The sequence below is a fragment of the Saimiri boliviensis genome, chromosome 19, assembly GCF_048565385.1.
Source record: "Saimiri boliviensis isolate mSaiBol1 chromosome 19, mSaiBol1.pri, whole genome shotgun sequence".
NCBI lineage: Eukaryota > Metazoa > Chordata > Mammalia > Primates > Cebidae > Saimiri > Saimiri boliviensis.
Genome location: NC_133467.1, coordinates 38692902 through 38717197, shown reverse-complemented (window position 1 = coordinate 38717197; position 24296 = coordinate 38692902). Strand labels below are relative to the sequence as shown.

The window sequence follows — 24296 nt, the reverse complement described above, 5'->3', positions numbered from 1 at the left end:
AATACAAAAATTAGCTGGGAGTAGTGGTGGGCACCTGTAATCCCAGCTACTTGGGAGGCTGAGGCAAGGAGGATCACTTAAACCTGGGAGGCAGAGGTTGCAATGAGCCGAGATCATGCCACTGCACTGCAGGCTGGGCAACAGTGTGAGATTCTGTCTCAAAAAAAAAAAAAAAAAAAAAATCGTACAATGCATAGGATAGCCTGGAGATTATTGACCCTAAATGTAAATAGTGCCAAGGCTGAAAATCACTGATCAAACGGAATACGTGTTCTGAAAACGAGGACAACTTTTTTTTTAAATCATCCTGCATTCTATAAAGAACTGTAACTTCTTTCTTAAAATATTTGTCCTCTCTGCATCAGAACAGAACAAGGTTCTTATGAATTATTCAAATGGTTATATTGGTTTTTTTTTTTTGAGATGGAGTTTTGCTCTTGTTGCCCCGGCTGGAGTGCAATGGCGCAACCTCAGCTCACTGAAATCTCCCGCTCTTCAGTTCAACCAATTCTCCTGCCTCAGCTTCCCAAATAGCTGGGACTACAGACATATGTACTACATCCAGCTAATTTTGTATTTTTTTTTCTCTCTCTCTTTTTTTTAAGAAGGGGTTTCACCATGTTGGTCAGGCTGGTCTTGAACTCCTGACCTCAGGTGATCCACCCGTCTTGGCCTCCAAAGTGCTTGGATTACAGGCGTGAGCCACCATGCCTGGCCTTTTTTTTTTTTTTTGAGACAGAGTCTTGTTCTCTGTTCTGTCACCCAGGCTAGAGTGCAACTGCACAATCTCAGCTCACCGCAACCTCAGCCTCCCGAGTTCAAGCCATTCTCCTGCCTCAGGCTCCCGCGTAGCTGGGATTACAGGCATCTGCCACCACACTCAGCTAATTTTTGCATTTTTAGTAGAGAAGGGGTTTCACCATATTGGTCAGGCTCATCTCGAACTCCTGACCTCAGGTGATCCACCTACCTCAGCCTCCCAAAGTGCTAAGATTATAGGTGTGAGCCACCTCACCCAGCCATAAACTTGATTTTATCGTCTTATTCATCTGACAACTTTTAGGCCACTCTTGTTCTTACCCAAGTACATAAAACAAGAGCATCATGATGTTTACCCTGTAAAATTATGGATTTATAGTTGTTTGCCACTATCTGTATTGGCTGGTGAATAATTTTTGTGAAAATAATTGTCTAATCCCCAGTTCTAAGTTCAAAAAAAAATTTTTTTTTTTTTTTTTTCTAATAGGGTCTTTCTCTGTCACCTGGGCTGGAGTGCAGGGGCGTGATCTCAGCTGCTGGGCTCAAGCAATCCTCCTGCCTCAGTCTCCCAAGTAGCTGGGACTACAGGCATGTGCTACCACACCTGGTTTGTATTTTCTATAGAGATAATAAAAGTTTTGCCTACTGCCCGGGCTGGTCTTGAACTCCTGGACTCAAGTGATCTGCTTGCCTTGGCTTCCCAAAGTGCTGGGTTTACAGGCGTGGGCTACTGTGCCCAGCCTCCCAGTTCTAAATGTTTTCTAGTTGTGGCCCCTTTACAATTCCCCTACAGGTTACTTTTGCTACATATAAACTCTTCTTACTTCTTCAACTTCAAAATCATTTTTGCAGAGAGCAGTGAATCAAAATGATAAAATCCAAACCTATTTCTATATTCTTCCTCAAAATCTTATTTATGCTTGAACTTAAAAGTTACAGTAATGGCTCTTTATCTCAAAAGTCAAAGGTTATGATCGTAATACATTTAAATAAAAAAAAACATTAGCCAGGCTGGGTGCAGTGGCTCATGCCTGTAACCTCAGCACTTTGGGAGGCCAAGGCGGGTGCATCACTTGAGGTTAGAAGTTTGAGACCAGTCTGGCTAAGAAGGTTGAACCCCGTTTTTACTAAAAAATATATAAAAATCAGCTATGTGTGGGGGCACATGCCTGTAATCCCTGCTACTCAGGAGGCTGAGGCAGGAGAATCGCTTGAACCCTGGAGGCGGAGGTTGCCAAGATTGCACCACTGTACTCCAGCCTGGGAGACAACAGCAAGACTCTGTCTCAAAAAAGACAAAAACCAAAAAACAAAAAAACCTAAACTACTAACAATTCACATTAATTATCAGCTGTTTTGTCTATGGCTTGTTTTTTTGCAAACAAGAAAAACCAAAAACTATGTATGAGGTACTACGGACAATAATATTTAACCTGAATCAAATCAATTTTTATTTATTTTTATTTTTTTTATTTATTTATTTTTTGAGATGGAGTTTCACTCTTGTAGACCAGGCCAAAGTGCCATGGCACGATCTTGGCTCACTGCAACCTCCACCTCTCGGTTTCAAGCAATTGTCTTGCTTCAGCCACCCGAGGAGCTGGGATTACAGGCATGCGTCACCATACCCGGCTAATTTTATATTTTTAGTAGAAACTGGTTTTCATTATGTTGGTCAGGCTGGTCTCTAACTCCTGACATCAGGTGATCCACCCGCTTTGGCCTCCCAAAGTGCTGGGATTACGGGTGTGAGCCACTGAGCCTGGCCAAAATCCATTATTTAAATTTAACTCTGTGTTTACAAGAAATACAACAATAAAAGAACAAATTAATTATCACCACAAATAAATAATGAAAAAGTGGGACATTCTAGAAGGAAATAATTAAATGTAGAATATGGAACATTCTATAAAACAACAAATATAGTCGATTTAAAAATGTCAATGTTGGCCAGGCGTGGTGACTCACACCTGTAACCTAGCTCTTTGGCAGGCCAACATGGTAGGATTGCTTAAGGTCAGTTTGAGAACAGACTGGGAAGGCCGGGCGCGGTGGCTCAAGCCTGTAATCCCAGCACTTTGGGAGGCCGAGGCGGGTGGATCACGAGGTCAAGAGATCGAGACCATCCTGGTCAACATGGTGAAACCCCGTCTCTACTAAAAATACAAAAAAAATAGCTGGGCATGGTGGTGCGTGCCTGTAATCCCAACTACTTAGGAGGCTGAGGCAGGAGAATTGCCTGAACCCAGGAGGCGGAGGTTGCGGTGAGCCGAGATCGCGCCATTGCACTCCAGCCTGGGTAACAAGAGCGAAACTCCGTCTCAAAAAAAAAAAAAAAAAAGAGAACAGACTGGGAAACAGTAAGAACCAATCTCTCTAAAATATTTTTTAAAAGAAAAGAAAGAATAATCATATTATATTCATGTAGGAAAATGTATTTATTCTTAGGAAATAAACGAAATATTTAATAGAAATTTCTTGAGTGTGACTTTCAAGGTGTTAAGCAAATACACAGATACTTGGTTCTTTTTTTTTTTTTTTTTTCTTTTTTTGAGGCAGGGTCTCACTGTATGCCCCAGGATGGAGTGCAGTGGCACAATCACAGCTTACTGCATTCTCAAACTCCTGAGCGCAGGTGATTCTCCTGCCTCAGACTCCCAAGTAATTGCAACTACAAGCAGGCTATTTCTATGTTTTTTTATAGACACCAGTATGCCAACTTTTAAAAAATAATTTGGCATGTGTTGGCCAGGTGCAGTGGCTCACACCTGTAATCCCAGTACTTTGGGAGGCCAAGGTGCATGAGGTCAGGAGTTCAAGACCAGCCTGACCAAGATGGTTAAAACCCCGTCTCTACTAAAAATACAAAAAAATTAGCGGGGCATGATGGCAGACGCCTATAATCCCAGCTACTCGAAAGGGGGAGACAGAGAATTGTTTGCACCCAGGAGGCGAAGGTTGCGGTGAGACGAGATTGCACCACTGCACTCCAGCCTGGGTGACAAAGCGAGACTCAATCTCAAAAAATAAATATAAAAAATAAAAATATTTGGCATGCACCAAACATTAAAAATCATTGTCTAGGTGGTGGGTTCACTGCAAGTGTTCCTTGTAAAATTATTTCCCCCTTTCTTTTCTGAGATAAGAGTCTCAAGGTGTCACCCAGGCTGGAGTGCAGTAGAGCCTCACTGCAACCTCTGCCTCCCGTGTTCAAGCGATTCTGGTCAGGGTGGTCCTGAATTCCTGACCTCATGATCTGCCCGTCTCAGCCTCCCAAACTGCTAGGACTACCAGTATGAGCCATCACACCTGGCCTCTTTCCTCCTTTTCACATGCATGAACTTTTCTTAATAAAAACTGACGCCAAGTCACCCCTGTAATCCCAGCACTTTGGGAGGCTGAGGCGGGTGGATTATGAGGTCAGGAGTTATGAGACCAGCCTGGCCAATATGGTAAAACCCCATTTCTACTAAAAATACAAAAATTAGCCAGGCGTGGTGGTGCATGCCCATAGTCCCAGCTACTCAGGAGACTGAGGCAGAAGACTCACTTGAACCTGAGAGGCAGAGGGTGCAGTGAGCCAAGATTGCACCACTTCACTCCAGCCTGGGCAACAGAGCAACATTCCGTATCAAACACAACACAACACAACACAACACAACACAACACTGAGGGGGGTGAGGAGTGGAACTACGTACTAATAACTTAGCTGTGATATTAGTACTACCATATTCTGCCATATATCTTTGGCATTTACTAAATAACTGGTAACCTTGTTGGCTCAATTTCTTACTGATTTGTTCCCAGGAGCAATTTTCACGTAGCTTGTACATATACATTGCTTTTTTTTTTTTTAATTTTTATGCAGCCATTTTCACTTAAGATGTTGCACAATAGTTAAATAACAACTTAATCTAAGGTGGATTATGTAGGCTACCAAGGAGGTACATTACCTTCTTCCATTAATGCATTATTTGACATCTTAGTAACAGGTGGTTTCTCTACTTCGTAGTAATTGTGTTGGTAACATGATTTTTATACGCTCAGTAGGTTTTACTTAACACTGCAGGCTCATACAGAACTATTAGCAATACCCAGTCTCTTGTCTCATCCTTCCATCCATAATATGGGAATACCAAATAAATACCTGTCTAGGGGGAGGGAGATTATTTCTTAAATGCTAGCAAATACGGTAGTGTACTTTATACTAAGACCCTATATGATCAGCTAGTCAATAAAAATCTATATAACTGTAAAACCAAGACACAGACAGACCTTTTAAAACAATGCACTATTTAAAAGCAGCAAAAAGAATCCTGCAGATACATCTGTCCACTTTTAAGCTATTTAGGGAACAGCAAATGTTGTCCATCTTCATCTCAAAGAAAATTAGAAAAAGATCTGTTTTCTAAAACTCTCCTGACATACTTGGTTCTTGAAGCTCTGAATTCCTCTGTCTTGTTCTTTCATAGCTGTAAAGTCCAGAAATGAAGATGAAGAATCCAGAAATGAAGAATTTGGTATCTAACGTTTTCAATTTACTGCCAGTACATACCTGCCCAAAAATCAACATAAAAAGAACATTTGGAACAGGAAAAATGTTTTACAGAAAACAAACATTTTAAGAACACCACTTTCTTGTTCCAGGGTAAAAAATAAACAATGATAATCCTCAACATAACTGGTAATTATGTTTTCAAGTTACCTCAATTTTTGGCTCTAAAAAGGAATACCAGAAAACCTATAGGGCTGAATACTTAATCTGTGTATAAAACTAATTATAGTTAGACATGTAATAAGCTTTCATTTATTCAGTCTTTGCACAGCCCATTTTGTCCCTCACAACATGTAACTATTGTAGTAACACATATATAAGAATAATATGGGCCGAGTGTGGTGGCTCACACCTGTAATCCCAGCACTTTGGGAGGCCGAGGCAGGCAGATCACGAGGTCAAGAGATCGAGACCATCCTGGCCAACATGGTGAAACCCTGTCTCTACTAAAAATACAAAAATTAGCTGGGCGTGGTGGCGCACACCTGTAGTCTCAGCTACTTGGGAGGTTGAGGCAGGAGAATTGCTTGAACCCAGGAGGCAGAGGATGCAGTGAGCCGAGGTCGCGCCACTGCACTCCAGCCAGGTGATGGAGCGAGACTCAGTCTCAAAAAAAAAAAAAAAAAAAATGGGTTTTAAGTAATCTTAACAACCTACCATTTCCAAACTCAAAATACTTTGATCTTGTTTGGCAGCAAATCCTGTTATCAGGAAGCACCCAAATATTAGTTCTGTGCTCTTTACTAAAACAACTAAAGCAAGCAACAAGTTCTCTCTTTTAAAAGGGTTCAATATTCAGGTGGCCCTTTCCCAAGGAAAGTATCTACTGTGATGGAAAGCTTTTCTTCAATGACTGTTGTGTGCTGTCTAAATTCCAATTCTATGCTCTCAATTTCTTTTAACTCTGCTAAAACCTAGCAATGGGTTAGTATCTCCCTTCTGCTCCCCTCCCCTTGGTTACATATAAAAATGTTTTTCAGCCAGGCACAGTCTCTCACGCCTGCAATCCCAACACTTTGGGAGGCCGAGGTGGGTGGATCAAGAGGTCGGGAGTTTGAGACCAGCCCAACCAACATGGTGAAACCCTGTCTCTAAAAAAATACAAAAATTATCCAGGTGTGGTGGCATAATCTCAGCTACTCCGGAGGCTGAGGCAGGAGAATCCCTTGAACCTGGGAGGCAGAGGGTGCAGTGAGCCAAGATTGCCATGACTGCACTCCAGCCTGGGCAATAGAGCAAGACTCCATCACACACACACACACACACACACACACACACACACACACACACACGCAAGACTCCATCTCTCTCTCTCCCGCACCCGCCCCCCCCCCCACACCAAATATACATGTTTCCAGCCAGGAGTGGTAGCTCACACCTGTAATCCCAGCACTTCGGGAGCGCTGAGGCATGTGGATGGCCCGAGGTCTGGAGTTTAAGACAAGGCTGGCCAAAACGGTAAAACCCCGTCTCTACTAAAAATACAAAAGTTAGCCAGGCGTGGTGACACAAGCCTGTAATCTCAGCTAACTGAGAGGCTGAGGCAGGAGAATTGCTTGAACCTGGGAGGTGGAGGTTGCAGTGAGCTGAGATCACACCACTGTACTCCAGCCTGGGTGACAGAGTGAGACTCCAGCCCCCCCACACCCCCACCCCAAAAAATATATATATCATGGATATAGCTTAGTATCATAAAAAGAATACCAAAGAATCTATCAAAATGTTACCATATTGATATTATGACAAAGGCATCCACTAGCTCTAGGGTTTGTAAACAACCAACTCTAAAGCTTGTATTTTACAGATACGGTCAAAACAGTGGTTTAGAGAGAACATCCTCAAGGCTACAGTTAGTAAATATCCCCGTTAGGATTCAAATTAAGATTTTTTTGCTCTAGAACTCTTCCCCAAGTCACTGCCTCTTCCATCAACTTTGACTACTTGTAAATTCCCCCAAAATTCCCAAAGGGAGTTAGATTTGAATGATCTGAAGAGCAGAAACATAGGACTGATGGAATGATTCTCATTTTTTGGACTCTGAAAATTATTGAAGACGCCAAAGATTTTTTGTTTACATGAATTTTATCTTTCCACATTCACCATATTCAAAATTTTAAAATTTTAATATTTATGGATATATTTTAATACAAGCCCCATTACAAGTTAATATAAACATTTCTAACAAAAAATACTTCCCCTCCAAAAAGTGAGAAAAGTAACACTATTTTGAATCTATGCAAATCTCTTTTATGTCTAACTTGATGGTTAGATTCTCACTGCTACTTCCGCATTCAGTCTGTTGCTATATGTTGTTTCGGTTAAGAATACAATGAAAATCAGCCGGGCGCGGTGGCTCAAGCCTGTAATCCCAGCACTTTGGGAGGCCGAGGCAGGTGGATCACGAGGTCGAGAGATCGAGACCATCCTGGTCAACATGGTGAAACCCCGTCTCTACTAAAAAAATCCAAAAAGTAGCTGGGCATGGCGGCTCGTGCCTGTAATCCCAGCTACTCAGGAGGCTGAGGCAGGAGAATTGCCTGAACCCAGGAGGCGGAGGTTGCGGTGAGCCGAGATCGCGCCATTGCACTCCAGCCTGGGTAACAAGAGCAAAACTCCGTCTCAAAAAAAAAAAAAAAAAAAAAAAAAAGAATACAATGAAAATCTAGTCAAAAAAGGGAGAGGCATTTTAATAACCTTTTCGGATAACTGTGGATAGTGGTAAATACTAAAACTCAATAAACGGTAGTTCCCTTTTTCTTTTTCTTTTTTTAAAATCAATATAGACAGGGTCTCACTATGTTTACCAGGCTCAACTCAAACTCCTGGGCTCAAACGATCCTTCTACCTTGGCCTTCCAGAGTTCTGGGATTACAGGAGTGAGCCACCGCACGCTAGGTCAAACAGTAGTTTCTTAAACCATATCAATCTACTTTTTTACTGTTAAAATCCACTGCTATATCTGGTAATTTTAAAGGATCTTTTACCTTCGAATAATTTTGAAACATCATGCATTGGTCATTTACAGAGTTTTGCCCATCTTCCAAATGACACATTTCATTATACATTTTTTAAAATTACAGTCCTTAACCAGTGATAGCATAAGCAAAGTCTTTTAAGTACTAGAAGCTGTCAAACTCCAGCTGTGAACTTTTTAAACATTCTAATTTTCACTCAAACTTTATCACTGGTAACAAATACTGTCAATTGTTTTCTTAAAAGTGACGAGCTCACTTCGTTTTCAAGAAATATCTGCCAAATATGAAGTGTGAAAAACCAGTTTGCCAGTCATTCTTTCAACTAAAAATGCTACTCCATGAAATAAGCCACTCACAACCCAATCTCACAAATGGCTTCTCTCACGACAACAATCACACCTCCATAGGCAGCACAAATGTTTTACCCATGTTTCTTATTTCATCACAAATTCTTAAAAATTGAAAAAGACATGCAGTCAAAAACTAAGACTTAATAATAGTAGGCCAGGCATGGTAGCTCAAACTTGTAATCCCAGCACTTTGGGAGGCCGAGGTGGGTGGATCACCTGAAGCCAGGAGTTAAGAGACCAGCCTGGCCAACATGAGGAAATGCCATCTCTACTAAAAACACAACCCAGGCCGGGTGCGGTGGCTCACGCCTGTAATCCCAGCACTTTGGGAGGCCGAGGCGGGTGGATGACGAGGTCAGGAATTTGAGACCAGCCTGACCAATATGGTGAAACCCCGTCTTTAAAAAAAAAAAAAAAAAAAACCCACCTCTGCCTACATGGTGAAACCCCGTCTTTTTTTAAAAAAAAAAAAACCACCACCCGGTAGGCAGAGGTTGCAATGAGTGGAGATTGTGCCACTGTATTCCACCCTGGGCAATAGAGCAAAACTCTGTCTCAAAAAAATAAAAACGGAATAAAATTAAATAATAATATTTACTGCTTCAAGGGCATTCTCAAGTAAGTAGTTTGGTGCCACTGACTTGCTTTGTGCTAAGGTACTACCAGGAGTTTTATCCAGCATTGCTTCGAACCATCAGTGTGTCTGAAAAAAAATGTCATCTATTATTTTGAAAATAGTTATGACCTTGAGGCTCCCCTGAAAGGGTACAAGGAGATCCCCGCGGGTCATCTGTCCACACTTTGAGAACTGCTTTCGTAGATTATACCACTAGTTCAAGATGGGAGTGGAAACTCCAACGAAATCATATTTGTCCCAAGAGTCCATTCTGTTACCTCCTTTAGTTTGACATACACCACCAACATAGCTCTTGAAAAGGGAAGGAAATCGGCCGGGCGCGGTGGCTCTAGCCTGTAATCCCAGCACTTTGGGAGGCCGAGGCGGGTGGATCACAAGGTCAAGAGATCGAGACCATCCTGGTAAACATGGTGAAACCCCGTCTCTACTAAAAACACAAAAAAAAGTAGCTGGGCATGGTGGCATATGCCTGTAGTAATCCAAGCTACTCAGGAGGCTAAGGCAGGAGAATTGCCTGAACCCAGGAGGCGGAGGTTGCAGTGAGCCGAGATCGCGCCATTGCACTCCAGCCTGGGTAACAAGAGCGAAACTCCGTCTCAAAAAAAAAAAAAAAAAGAAAGAAAAGGGAAGGAAATCAAGGGCACAAGGTGTCATTTAATTGTTTTAACATTTTGAACGCTTTTATGCTAAACCAGTAATTCTCAAAGTAGGGGTTAATCAGTCTCCACTGCAGGGCTGCTTATTTTAAAATGTAGAGATGACATTCCCCCCTCTGCCCCACTCAAATAAACTTGGGGGATGAGGCTCCTTCAAACTGTACATTTAACAATCTTCAAGGTACTTTTTATGCACCCAGAACTTGAGAACAATTGTGCTAACAGCTCGAATTCAGAGTTCAAGCTCTCAGACCCTGAGCTACGAGGTCTCGAAATTCCTCCTGCTCCTGCTGTTTCCCTGGTAGGGTAAACTACCTTAGAAGTAAAACCCCAGCCAGGTACTTGTAATCCCAGAACTTTGGGAGGCCAAGGTGGGTGGATCATCTAAGGTCAGGAGTTCGAGACCAGCCTGGCCTACGTGGTGAAACCCTGTCTCTACTAAAAATACAAAACTAGCCGGGCATGGTGGCACATGCCTGTAATTCCAGCTACTTGGGAGGCTCAGGCAGGAGAATCACTTGAACCCGGGAGGCATAGATTGCAGTGGGCAGATCGAGCTACAGCACTCCAGCCTGGGCAACAAGAGTGAAACTCCGTCCAAAAAAAAAAAAAAAAAAAGCAAAACTCCATCTTTGTGGAGTTTTGAGCTGTGGTGAGATGTTGTCTATGAGCATGGAGGAACCGGCTACCCCCTGCACCAAAACAGCAGCTGCTCTGAGATGGTACAACTGTATCTTAAGTTCCATTTGGAAAACGAGACTGGCCACCAAATGACTCTTGAGGACTCTTCAGCACTACCTTTTTCTGAGCTAAGAAAGTCTAACACAAGTAAGCCGAGAAACGTTCAGCGCTACTAGCAGTTTGAGGGAATCCCACATCTGGAGAGGAAGGAAATCAGAACAACACGCAGAAAAGAGGCAAAGCAAGTGGATCAATGACAGTACTCCTTTGCAAAAGGTGCCAAGAATCTAGAGAAAATAGTCCCCGGGATAAACATGGCGCCCACCGCGGCAGGACATAATCACCAGAAAATAAAGATTCCCCGCCCCATGCCATTTTATAAATCACGGCGCCATCCCTAAAGAAATTTGGGGGCCCAGGGAGGAGACTTCGTAAACTAGCTACAGTGCACTAAGGCTTAGGATGTACTATTAGACCAAGCAGAGATTACATAACACAAGGGATCGGCTCAGCAATCACTCATTTTCCTCCTCCCGCTCAAAACGAGCGTCCCACTCCCTCTCGGAGCGGGGGCGGGGCGGGAAGGGGCTAGCACCCCCACCCCAGGGGCCGCTCCGCCGCCGCCCGCCCCCTCCGCCGCGCGGCCTCGCCCCCTCGCCGGCCCCTCCCGCCGCGCCCCGCCGTCTCGCCGCCGCCCGCGCCCCCGCCCCTTCCCCAGCGGGCCGCGGGCCGCCAGCCGCGCCCGCGCCGCCCACTCCTCCGAGACGCCTCGCGCCGGGCGTGCGTGTGGACGTCGGGCTGTGTGCGGGGCCGTGGGGCGCGAGTGCGCGCGCGCGCGCCGCGGCGGGCGCCGGGGGGCGGGGGCGGCCGGCCAGCCGGCAGGCAGGGGCCTCCGCCGCCGGCCCTTCGCGCGGCTCCCGCGGCCCGGGACGCACGCACACACACACTCGCGCTCGCGCGCCGCACCCCACGGCCGCCCCTGCCGCGGGCCGCGCCGCCGCTCGCGGTGGGCGGGGGCGCGCGCCGCCGGCCCCCCGCCCCCACCCCCGCGCGTACCGGCCCATCCCCCTCTCATTGTCTGGCCTCGGAACGCTTCGCCGAGCGAAAAGATAACGGAACCCCCGGGAGCAGGGGGTGGGGAGAGAGAAGGCTCGCTTGCTCACTCACCTCCCGTGGTCGTCGCCGCCGGTAGTCTGACCCGAGGAAGGCGCCGTCGCCTTAAAGGGACCTTGCACCCGGCGCCGGGAGAAGGGGGTGGGAGCAGGGGAGGGGACGGGGGCTTGGGGGGAGACCAAGAGGGAACCGTTGAAAGCTCGTCTCCCCAAGGGTGAAAGGAAGCCTCCCTCGGGTTCGAGTGATTTGGGGTGGATTTTTTTCCCGAGGGGGGCGGGGGGGCCCCGAGGGAGGGGGGTGGGGGGGCCGAGGAATGCGGCTCCGTGTACGGGAGCTGGCGCGGGGGAGAGAGACGCCGACTCCCCCCACCGACCCTCTCGCCCCGCGGAGGGATACGGCTCGTCACTTCCGCCCTCCCCCTCTCACGGCCTCCCAATTGGTCGCAGCGCGCCACACGTCATGGGCTCATCCAAACCCCTGCCCGGGCTTCTTTTCTGGTCAAGTTTGGCTGGGCCTGCAAATAAATAAATAAAAACATTTTTTTATAATGAAAAAAGAACAATTAGCTTCAGAAGCTGTATCTCAATTTCGGTGAGAAAAACGAGACTCCCAAAGAAAATAATCTCCAATTTCCTCGCCTAGACTTTTCCAGGGAAGTGTTGGGAGGCTCCCCCACTTTGCACTCAGGGCTCAGACCCAGTCAAGAGGGGACTTGGTGACACGGGCCAGGTGGTGAGGCCCAGTGGCACCAACAACTGCCATCGGAACAAAGGACAAAATGGCACTCACTCTTCCTCAAGAGACGCTCGGCCAAGCAGCCTTGTGGCTGCGGCCTTGTTGGAGTGAAGAACTTTTAAAAGCCATTTTGACTCTCGAGTCCTTCTGGATCTCGGAAAGAAGTGGCACACGATTGTGAATCAAGGCAATGACTGTGATGGAAACGGCTTTGCTCCCATTGTGAGTACATTCGGCAGAGATCCCCAGTTCTAAGAAACCACACACCATCCACATCCATATGCTTTTTGCGCCAATCAAGGCCGAGATGGGTTGGCTCAAAGAAATCGGCCAGTCCGCTCATGATCATCCACCTGTTTATTCTTCCCCATACAAAAACTAACCTCTTCTCCTGTAGCTAAGATATTTTGTCCTTTGTTGCCTTCTGAGATGATAAAAATGTACTCTTTTCCTTGAATATTTGAAAATGTTTGCTCTTTAAGCAGTACACAAATATTTGCTCCAAATGTGAAATCAAGGCACTTAACGCAGAAAGGGGAGATACAGAACTATATTTATTCGTTCTCTTTATGTATGTGCTCCACGGACTGTGAAAACAGCCAGTGGAAGTAGGCATTCCAAATTGTATGCACCTGCCCATGTGTGTGTCTGTGTGTGCGCATGTGCACACACACACACACACACATACACACACTCTGCCATCACCTAGCTTCATTCCATTTCATACCAAAACCATGTGAGTGACTTCCACTAGTGTCAGATGCTTAGGAGGGACTTCATTATTTGAATGAGAAGAATCACTAATCCTTCTGAAAATACTCTGAAGACGTTCCAGACCTGATCTGGAGAAGCTCATGGTAGGATTATGGGATCAATCACCAAAAGACAAACTACATAAAACTCAAATCCTATTTTATGCTGTCGTGTAATTACTATAATTCATTACATATATTTGTGTATACTACCTGTTACTTATCTTTGAAATATTCCAACATATTTTCCCATGTTCTGCGTGCCAATTTAGTCTCCCAGCCGATAAGATCAAGCACAGACTATGCTATATACTGTTGACCAATAACCCTTAGGATGGTTTATGGAAAATGGATCAGCTGGGCATAGTAGCTCACACCTGTAATCCCAGCACTTTGGGAGGCCGAGGCAGGCAGATCACTTGAGGTCAGGAGTTCAACACCAGCCTGGCCAACATGGTGAAACCCTGTCTCTACTCAAAATACAAAAAAATTAGCCTGGTGTATGGGCATGTGCCTGTAATCCCAGCTACTAGGGAGGCTGAGACAGAAGCATTGCTTGAACCTGGGAGTCAGAGGCTGCGGTAAGCCGAGATCTTGCCACTGTACTCCAGCCTGGGTGACAGCGAGACTCCCTCTCAAAACCAAACAAACAAAAACCAAAAGAGAAAGTGCATCATGCATCCATTCATTCATTCAATAAATATTTATCAGGGGCTGGACATGGTGGCTCACACCTGTAATCCCAACACTTTGGAAGGCCAAGGCAGAAGGATCACAGGAGTCTGAGACCAGCCTGGGCAATGTAGCAACACCCATCTCTACCAAAAAAAAAAAAAATGTTTTTAATTAGTTGGTTGTGGTGTTCCTAGCTACTTGGAAGATTTGGGAGGATCACTTGAGGCCAGGAGTTTGAGACTTCAGTGAGCTATGATGACAGCACTGCACTCTAGCCTGGGGGGAACAGAGCAAGATCCTGTCCCTCACCGCCCCCCAAAAAAATAATTGAGTACATGTGCTAGTCCCTGTTTTAGGTGCTGGGAATACAGCAGCAGCAGCAACAACAACAACAAAAATCCCTGAATTTGTGGGATTTACACTCTAGAGGGAAAGACACATAAAATATACACATAAACAAATTGTTCTATAACCTGTTGTGAAATAACAAATGACCCCAAAACTTAGTGGCTTGAAACAACTATTTCATTATCTCTCATGGTTCTGGGAGGTAATCAGGCTAAATTAAACAGTTCTCACTTGGAATTTTGTACTCAGTGGCTAGGGCTGAAGTAATCTTCAAAAGCTTCCTTACATGCCTAGAAATTGAGGTTGACTGTTGGCTTGGACCACAGCTGGGGTTGTTGGCAGAACATTTACAAGTGGCCTCTCTGTGTAGCCTGGGCTTCCTCATATAGTGGCTGAGTTCGAAGACTGAGTGCCCCAAGAGGACCAGGCAGAGATCGGGAGCTAGTCTCAGAGGTCATATAATATCACTTCCATTACGATTCCATTACAGTTTCAGGTGGAGAACTTAGATCCTCATCTCTCAGCGGGAATAGTGGAGATGTTACATTGTGAGAAAGTGTGCAGGCCGGGCGCAGTGGCTCAAGCCTGTAATCCCGGCACTTTGGGAGGCCGAGGCGAGCGGATCACGAGGTCGAGAGATCGAGACCATCCTGGTCAACATGGTGAAACCCCGTCTCTACTAAAAATACAAAAAATTAGCTGGGCGTGGTGGCGCATGCCTGTAATCCCAGCTACTCAGGAGGCTGAGGCAGGAGAATTGCTTGAACCCAGGAGGCGGAGGTTGCGGTGAGCCGAGATCGCGCCATTGCACTCCAGCCTGGGTAACAAGAGCGAAACTCCGTCTCAAAAAAAAAAAAAGAAAGTGTGTGGAATGAGAACTTTTGTTGCAGCCACCTTGGAAAATGCAATCTGCTACACATTATGTAAATAAATATGTAATATATGAAATGGTGAGAGGTGCCATGGAGGGGAAAGGACAGGATAGGCGAATTAGGAGTGTGGTGCAGAGATGGGGGCAGAGAAGCTGCTATTTTATGTGAGATGGTCGGAGAAGTGCTCATTATTAAGGTGGCAATTGGGCAAAGACTTGAGGAAAGTGAAGCAAAGTTTAGGTTTTACTTGCAATAAAAATGAAGCTGTTGGAGGGTCTCAAACCAGGTAGTGACGTGACGTTGTCAAAGGATCACTGTGGCTGCTTGTGAAGAAGAACTAGTAGAGGCAAGGGCAGATGCAGGGAGACCAGATAGGAGGCTACTGCAGTGATCCAGGTGAGAGATGATGGTAGCTGGGACCAGGATGGGAGTCGTGAAGCCGCTCCTTCCGCTGATTGAGCTCCGTGGTGTGTTATTTACTCCTCTGTAATCTATTTTTCTGTTATTTAGTTTGTGCCCTGGGAGACAGTTTTGACCCATAATGGCTAACAAAATGAGTGATGGTGCTGTGCCTGCCACCAAGAAATAGAGAAAGACTATCATGCTTAATGTAAAAGTGGGAGTTTTGCAGGTTCTGGAAGCACCTTTGAGGAAATGGGTGAGGAAACAGAGTGAGGATCAACAAGCAATTAGGGAATGGAGTGTCTTTTGATGTTGTAAAGTGTATCCTGGCCGGGCCTGGTGGCTCACACCTGTAATCCCAACACTTTGAGAAACCAAGGCTGGAGGAACACAAGGTCAGGAGTTCGAGACCAGCCTAGCCAACATGGTGAAACCCCTGTCTCTACTAAAAATACAAAACATTAGCCTGGCGAGATGGTGGGAGCCTATAATCCCAGATTCTCAGAAGGCTGAGGCACGAGAGTCGCTTGAACCCAGGTAGCAGAGGTTGCAGTGAGCCGAGATTGCACCCCTGCACTCCAGCCTGGGCAACAGGGCAAGACTCCATCTCAAAGGAAAAAAAGGAGGGGATCTTAACTGTGCTACAGAGGAGAAAACTGATGAACTGATAGCTGGAAGATATGATCGGCAAAGCCCTTTTTTTTTTTTTTTTTTTTTTTTTTTTTTTTTGAGCTGGGATTGCAGGCATGCGTCACCATGCTTGGCTAATTTGGTATTTTTAGTAGAGATGCGGTTTCTCCATGTTGGTCAGGCTGGTCTTGACCTCCTGACCTCAGGTCATCCGCCCACCTTGGCCTCCCAAAGTGCTGGGATTACATGAGTGAGCCACTGCACCTGGTGGGCAAAGACATTTTATAACTTCAGAGGATTTCAGGGAAACTCTGCCACCTTACAACACTGGTGCAGCACTTCAAAAGAGACTGCACAGTTAACACTTCTAGAAACGTGTTCCATGTGCTAAAGAGGGAATGCCCATATTAATTTGGACTGTGTTGGAACATTTTGCTGTCTTCAGCTAAAACACAGGTTTCCAGAGTGAAGTAACAGAACTGATAGCTTTGGTCTCTCTTTTGGACCATCTGGATAATGGTTTGAACCATCTTGATAATGATGGGAAACCCAAGCAGTAGGACAAATAACCCGAATAAAATCCTTAGAAATCAACTCATATGTGCCTCTATAACATACTGGGGAGGAGTCTGAAAGCCAATCCAGTCTGATATGTTGAAGAAATTGGATCCTAATAGTGGTACTCCTAAAAACTATCCCAGTCTTCAGTAGCCAACTTAGAAATTTGTTCTAAGAAAGAAAGTCAAAGGTTAATGCACATCTCAAGCTGAGCTTTTCACAGTTCGGTAGCTGGAGGGTGTTTCTTTTCTACAGTTGATGGAAATACTTGTTTGCTTCCTTGACTTAGGTTTCTGCCATGAGTTGAAAATTGGGGCCGGGCGCGGTGGCTCATGTCTGTCATCTCAGTACTTTGGGAGGCCAAAGCAGGCAGATCACCTGAGGCCAGGAGTTTGAGACTACACTCTAGGCTGGGCACGGTGGCTCAAGCCTGTAATCCCAGCATTTGGGGAGGCCGAGGTGGGTGGATCACAAGGTCAAGAGATCGAGACCATCCTGGTCAACATGGTGAAACCCCGTCTCTACTAAAAATACAAACAATTAGCTGGGCATGGTAGCACGTGCCTGTAGTCCCAGCTACTCGGGAGGCTGAGGCAGGAGAATTGCCTGAACCCAGGAGGCGGAGGTTGCGGTGAGCCAAATCGCGCCATTGCACTCCAGCCTGGGTAACAAGAGCGAAACTCCGTCTCAAAAAAAAAAAAAAAAAAAAAAGAGACTGCACTCCAAAGATCTTTAGTAGAGATGACAAAACCCCATCTCTACTAAAAATACAAAAATTAGCTGGGCATGGTGGCCAGCGCCTGTAACCCAGCTACTTGGGAGGCTGAGGCAGGAGAATCACCTGAACCCGGGAGGTGGTGGTTGTAGTGAGCTGGGATTGCACCACTGCACTCCAGCCTGGGCAAGAAGAGTGAAACTCCATCTCAAAAATTAAAAAAAAGAAAAGAAAGAAAGAAAACTGTAACTTGGAGAAAGAAATACCTGTAACTTGGAGAATGTCAAAGAAGAGAGACAGATGATTTCAGCATGTCTTCAAAAGCAGAGTCATAGATGCCCTATGCCCTCCGTGGCATCATTTTGCTAATATGCAGACCTAATCACTTATTGTTCAGGTTCGGCGTGAGGTTGACTGGTATGTGTTGGGCGGAGAGTAGGGAGGCTCAGATGGGGAGGTTAGTACAGGCAGAAATCAGCTTCGTGGGGGATAACGCCAGATTTGTTTAAGAAATGGGTATCCCACTCTCTATAACATACACTCAGGGTTGTCAAAGCTGGGAACTCAAAGAGAGCTACTCATTTCAAAAAACGTTAAGAGAAAAACAGTGGAGACATTTTTACCATCTGAGCAGCTCCCAGATGGAAAAGATGGACAGCTGATTGCACTGATCCCGGGATTCAGCATGTGTGTAAGCAAGCATGTGTGGCAGAAAGAACACTGAAGTGCTTAACTTGACAGGCAAATTGGCATGAAATAAAGGGCAAGTGGAGATCTGCATTTGACCAATGTCAAATAAAAAGTGGGGAAGTTAGCAGCTGTGGCTGGATTTTATTTAGGAATATTATTTGCTACCTCCTTATGTTTAGAAGAGCTGAGGACTTTCCTGGAGACACAGGAGGTGAGAAAAAGCCTAAGGAAGTTCTCAGACTTGGTTTCTAAAGGAAGAATTCCTCATTAGCTTTCACTAAGAAGCAATTAAGGTCTCTGTCTTCAAAATATATTTCATAACGAATGTATGAGCAGCAACGTCATCATCATCAAGACTTCGCTGTAAGTTGCTGTATGGCCTCATAGGAGGTAATGATTTAGTTTAACTTTGAATTAAATTAATTTTTTTTTTTTTTTTTGAGACGGAGTTTCACTCTCGTTACCCAGGCTGGAGTGCAATGGCGCGATCTCGGCTCACTGCAACCTCCGCCTCCTGGGTTCAGGCAATTCTCCTGCCTCAGCCTCCTGAGTAGCTGGGATTACAGGCACGCGCCACCATGCCCAGCTAATTTTTTGTATTTTTAGTAGAGACGGGGTTTCACCTTGTTGACCAGGATTGTCTCGATCTCTTGACCTCATGATCCACCCACCTCGGCCTCCCAAAGTGCTGGGATTACAGGCTTGAGCCACCGCGCCCGGCTTAAATTAATATTTTTAAGAGATCCCCAGAAGCAAAGCTATACTTTTCTAATATAAGTTATTTCTATGGAGTTGACCAGGTATGATTATCAAGTAATTAAATTGATTCCATAAAGCTTCATGGCAAAATAAATTGGGACAATTTTATAAACATGCTTGATATGAGTTGTTCATGATAATGGATTGCAGAGTAAAATGTAATAAAAAGTTCCTTTTCCTCTAGCATACATACATCGTTTTAAAATTTAGTAGTGTTTACATTGCAATTTATTTTATTTTTTTCTTTTTTGAGACGGAGTCTTGCTTATCACCAGGCTGGAGTGCAGTGACACCAGGCTGGAGAGTAGTGGCATGATTTCTGTTCACTGCAACCTCTGCTTCCTGGGTTCAAGCAATTCTCCTGCCTCTGCCTCCCAAGTGGTTGAGACTATAGGCACATGCCACCACCTCCAGCTAATTTTTGTATTTTTAGTAGAGACGGGGTTTCCCCATGTTGACCAGGATGATCTCAATCTCTTGACCTCGTGATCCACCCGCCTCGGCCTCCCAAAGTGTTGGGATTACAGTCATGAGCGACCACACTCGACCAGTGTTTGCATTTTGTTACAGTCATGAATAATTTTCAGTTTGCAGTTGTGGACAGTAAGTAGCTTTCCAATTCATTTTTTTGAAGCACATGAGGATTAATATCATTGTTTTACAGATGAGAAGACTGAGGCATCATTCAGAATTAAATTGTTTAAAGATTCATGAAGTCAGATCCTTTTGGGTCTTCTCTTATTATTGAATATGTACAATAGGAAGTTAGAGGTGGCAAGGGGACCATCTACCACGGCAGCCAAAGACCCATTTTTAATGCCTTTTCTGTTACCTGAAACATAAAGGTAGTAAAATCTGACAATATGAGAATGCCGCGATTCACCAGTTTAATCATTTTGTAGGAGGAAAATGATTTAAATTTCATTCATCCAGAAAATAATTCTCATTTCTCAGTTTGCACGTAAATGTAGCTGTGTGTATAAGTGCTGTGTATTGGCTGGGCGCGGTGGCTCGTGCCTGTAATCCCAGCACTTTGGGAGGCTGAGGCGGGCGGATCACGAGGTCAAGAGATCGAGACCATCCTAACCAACGTGGTGAAAACCTATCTTTACTAAAAATACAAAAATTAGCTGGGCATGGTGGCATGCACCTGTGGTCCCAGCTACTCGGGAGGCTGAGGCAGGAGAACCTCTTGAACTGAGGAGGTGGAGGTTGTAGCGAGTGGTGATGATGCCACTGCACTCCAGCCTGGTGACAGAGCAAGACTTCGTTTCAAAAAAAAAAAAAAAAAAAAAAAAAGTGCTGTGCATCCTATGTACCTTGCTTCCTGAAAGGCTCTGATCTCTCTTTCTCCTATTCGGAGATCTTATTCCTAGCCTAGAAAAGTGAACCTTAACCTTTTCTGCATCATGATCCCCTCAAAAATTTCTATAAAAGCTATGAATTTTCTCCCCCAGAAAAATGCACATTTGTAGATATATACAACCTTTTGCAAGCACTTTCAGACTTGAATTCTGTTTCTGGGCTTGTTCATGAACCCCATTGGACAAGATGCTTCTAGTCAGGCACGGTGGATCACACCTGTAATCCCAGCACTTTGGGAAGCTGTGGTGGGTGGATCACTTGAGGTCAGGAGTTCAAGAGCAGCCTGGCCAATATGGCGAAACCCCACCTCTACTAAAAATACAAAAATTAGCCAGGAGTGGGGGTGCAGGCCTGTAATTCCAGCTACTCCTGAGGCTGAGGCATGGTATGTGGAGGTTGCAGTGAGCTGAGATTGTGCCACTGCACTCCTCCCGGGTGACAGAGCAACTCTGTCTCAAGAAAAAAAAAAAAAAAGAGAGAGATGCTTCATTCCCTGTCTTTCTAGAGAAATGATACATTTCTCAATAACCATAAATGAACATATGCCCAAAGAACTAGAGTTTCTTCTACTCTAACATGAGGCTTATTAGTATGATATTTCTATATTACTACTATTATTTTACTTCTTTACCTTTGCCCATGATGTTCTTCGGCATGTAGGAAAGTCCGGGAACCTCTAGAACCCACAAGATGACCAGATAGTCTAGCCACTTCAGCCAATTGAGTTGATATAATTGGCATTAAGGAGGTTATTTTGATTCTCCAACATAGCAAGAATAGTGGCTCTCCTGGGATGCCTGCATCTACTACATTGACTGTGGCTCACTGAATATTCATGTACTCTCATTTCCCAGCCTCCCTTGTAGCTGTATCAGGGCCTCAAGATTGAATTCTTGTAAATGGGAATGCAATTGATAGATAACTTCTGGCCCAGGAGTCTTGCTCTCTTGCCAGGCTGGAGTGCAATGGCACAATCTCAGCTCACTGCAACTTCCGCCTCCCAGGTTCAAGTGATTCTCCTCCCTCAGCCTCTTGAGTAGCTGGGACTACAGGCATGCGCTACCATGCCCAGCTAATTTTTGTATTTTTAGTAAAAACAGAGTTTCACCATATTGACCAGGATGGTGTCTATCTCTTGACCTCATGATCTGCCCGCCTCAGCCTCCCAGAATGCTGGCATTACAGGTGTGAGCCACCATGCTCAGCCAACTACCCTTCAATTCCCTCCTCTTTTCCCATTAAATGAGATGATAGAACCAGAATGTGAAAGCATTCTAGATTTCTGAGTCACCCCATGGAGTAGAGTTGAACTAGTGAGTTGCCCAGAATACATCAGACTTTACCAGAATAACAACAAAAAATTTTACTGTGCTAGATCACTGAGATTCCAGGATTACTTTGTTAATGCAGGATAGCCTAATTATACTGACTAATAAACTGGTATAAAGGTTGAACTGAAAAAAATAAGAAGTTCCCAGGACACTTTTATGGTGAAGAATGTGAGACAAGGCCAGGTACAGTGGCTCACCCCTATAATCTCAGAACTTTGGGAGGCCAAGGAGGGAACATTGAGTCCAGAAGTTCAAGACCAGCCTGCACAACATAATGAAACCCTATTCTCTACAAAAAGTAAAAGGTTAGCTGGGTGTGGTGGTGTGTGCCTGTAGTCCCAGCCACTGGAGAGGCTGAGGCAGGAAGACTGCTTGAGCCCAGGATTTTGAGGCTGCAGTGAGCTATGATTGTGCCGCTGCACTCTAACCTAGGTGGCAGTGTGAGACCTGTCTCTAAACAAACAAACAAAAAAACAACAAAAAAGAATGAGAGACAACATGGTAAACTGGGTGGAGCGTGATATTAGTTACATAATGTATAAAATGCCTAGGTCAATACTTTACAGTAGTCACTCCATAAATGGTAGCTTTCTCTAATAGTTCTTAAGATATTCTATATTGCAATATAAATGTTTTACGGGACATGAGAAATACTATACTCATGGGTTACAGGCTCCCTATTCTGATTCTTTCTGAGATTTTTTTTTTTTTTTTTTAGAAAGAGAAAAATAATAATAAGAAAAAGAATAAAGAAGAGGAAGAAAGAGAAAGAGGAAGAGGGAGAGAGAATAGGGGTATTGCTTTGTTGCCCGGGCTAGAATGCAGTCTAAATATGGGTATGCCTATAATTGTCCTTAATAATGGAGACATGAAAGAAAATGAGGGAAGAGAGTAACAAACAAGGAGCCAACCAACATTTCGTTTAAACTTATAAGTTGATATGATGTGGTACTGATAAGAGTGTATATTTTGTGTAAAGTGGAGAGTTCTATAAATGTTAATTACGTTTACTTGTTCCAGATCTGAGTTCAAGTCCTGGATATCGTTGTTAATTTTCTGTCTCATTGATCTGTCTAGTATTAATGTTGAAGTCTCCCACTATTATTGTGTGGGAGTCTAAGTCTCTTTATAAGTCTTGTATGTCTGGGTATTCCTGTATTGGGTGCGTATATATTTAGGACCTTTAACTCTTCTTGTTGTTGCATTGATTCTTTTATCATTATATAATGTCCTTCTTTGCTTCTTTTGATCTTTGTTGCTTTAAATACTATTTTATCAGAGGCAAAAATTGTAACTTCTGCTTTTTATTTATTTATTTTTGCTCTCTGGTTGGTTGGTAAGTCTCTCTCCATCCTTTGTTTTGAGTCTTTGTGTATCCTTGAATGTGAGATGGGTCTGGATGCAGCATACAGTTTTAGTTTTTTGTCCAAATTGGCTGTCTGTCTTTGAATTGGGGAATTTAGTCAATTTAAATTTAGAATTAATAATAATATATGTGAGTTTAATACTGCCATTTGCCCATTAGTTGATATAAATTCTTCATTATATTAATGTTCTTTACTTTTTGGTATTTTTTAGAAAGGCTGATACTATTTGTTCCTTTCTATGTGTAGTGGTTCTTTCAGAAGCTCTTGTAAAGCAGGCCTGGTGGTGATGAATTCTCTGAGTGCTTGCTTGTTCACAAAAAACTTTATTTTTCCTTCACTTATGAAGCTTAGTTTGGCTGGATGTGAAATTCTTGGTTGAAAATTCTTTTCTTTAAGGATGTTGAATATTGGTTCCCACTCTCTTCTGGCTTGTAGGGTTTCTGCTGAGAGATCTGCTGTAAGTCTGATAGGCTTCCCTTTGTGGGTAACCTGACCTTTCTCTCTGGCTGCCCTTAGTATTTTCTCCTTCATTTCAACCCTGGTGAATCTGACGATTATGTGCCTTGGAGTTGCTCTTCTTGAGGAATATCTTTGTGGTGTTCTCTGTATTACCTGGAGTTGAATATTGTCCTGCCTTACTAAGTTGGGAAAATTTTCCTGAATAATGTCCTGAAGCATATTTTCCAGCTTGGATTCATTCTCTTCGTCACATTCAGGTACACCTATCAAGCGTAGATTAGGTCTTCATAGTCCCATATTTCTTGGAGACTTTGCTCATTCCTTTTTATCCTTTTTTCTCTAATCTTGTCTTCTAGTTTTATTTCATTAAGTTGGTCTTCGACCTCTGATATCCTTTCTTCTTCTTGATCAATTCGGCTGTTAAAACTTGTGCATACTTCACGTAGTTCTCGTATTGTGTTTTTCAGCTCCATCAATTCACTTATTTTCCTCTCTAAATTTTGTATTCTTGTTGACATTTCGTCAAACCTTTTTTCAAAGTTCTTAGTTTCTTTAGATTGTGTTAGAACAAGTTCTTTTAATTCACAGAAGTTTCTTATTATCCACGTTTTGAAGCCTGCTTCTGTAATTGGAACACACTCGTTCTCCATCAAGCCTTGTTTCGTTGCTGATGAGGAACTGGGATCCCCTGCTGAGGAAGAGGCGTTCTGATCTTGGGTATTCTCAGCCTTTTTTGACTGTTTTCTTCCCTTCGTTGTAGATTTATCCATCTGTGGTCTTTATAATTACCGTCTTTGTAATTGGGTCTCTGAGTGGACGTCCAACTTATTGATTCTCAGCGCCGAAATCTGAGCAACCCACTGCGCCGACTAAATCAGCGGCGTTAAGATTGGTGGTGCTTTTCTGACTCTG

At 44.2% G+C, this 24296-nt stretch overlaps 1 protein-coding gene across 6 annotated transcripts in view; it reads right to left on the bottom strand.

The window, feature by feature from the left end:
• The window catches only part of POGZ (pogo transposable element derived with ZNF domain), a 60054-nt gene extending 47932 nt beyond the window's left edge, over nt 1-12122 (bottom strand). For 3 of the 6 annotated variants that reach the window (XM_039460153.2, XM_039460157.2, XM_074389794.1), the window contains exon 1: nt 11781-12122. Coding sequence is in view for 1 of the 6 variants with exons in the window: in XM_074389791.1 (XP_074245892.1) it covers nt 11670-11677 (8 nt within the window). In the remaining 5 variants the exon portion in view is untranslated. Of the gene's footprint in view, nt 1-5187; nt 5232-6692; nt 11262-11669 lie in introns of those variants that run through there. The other 3 variants (XM_074389790.1, XM_039460156.2, XM_074389791.1) reach the window with 2 other exon arrangements.
• Between the last annotated feature and the right edge of the window lie 12174 nt (nt 12123-24296).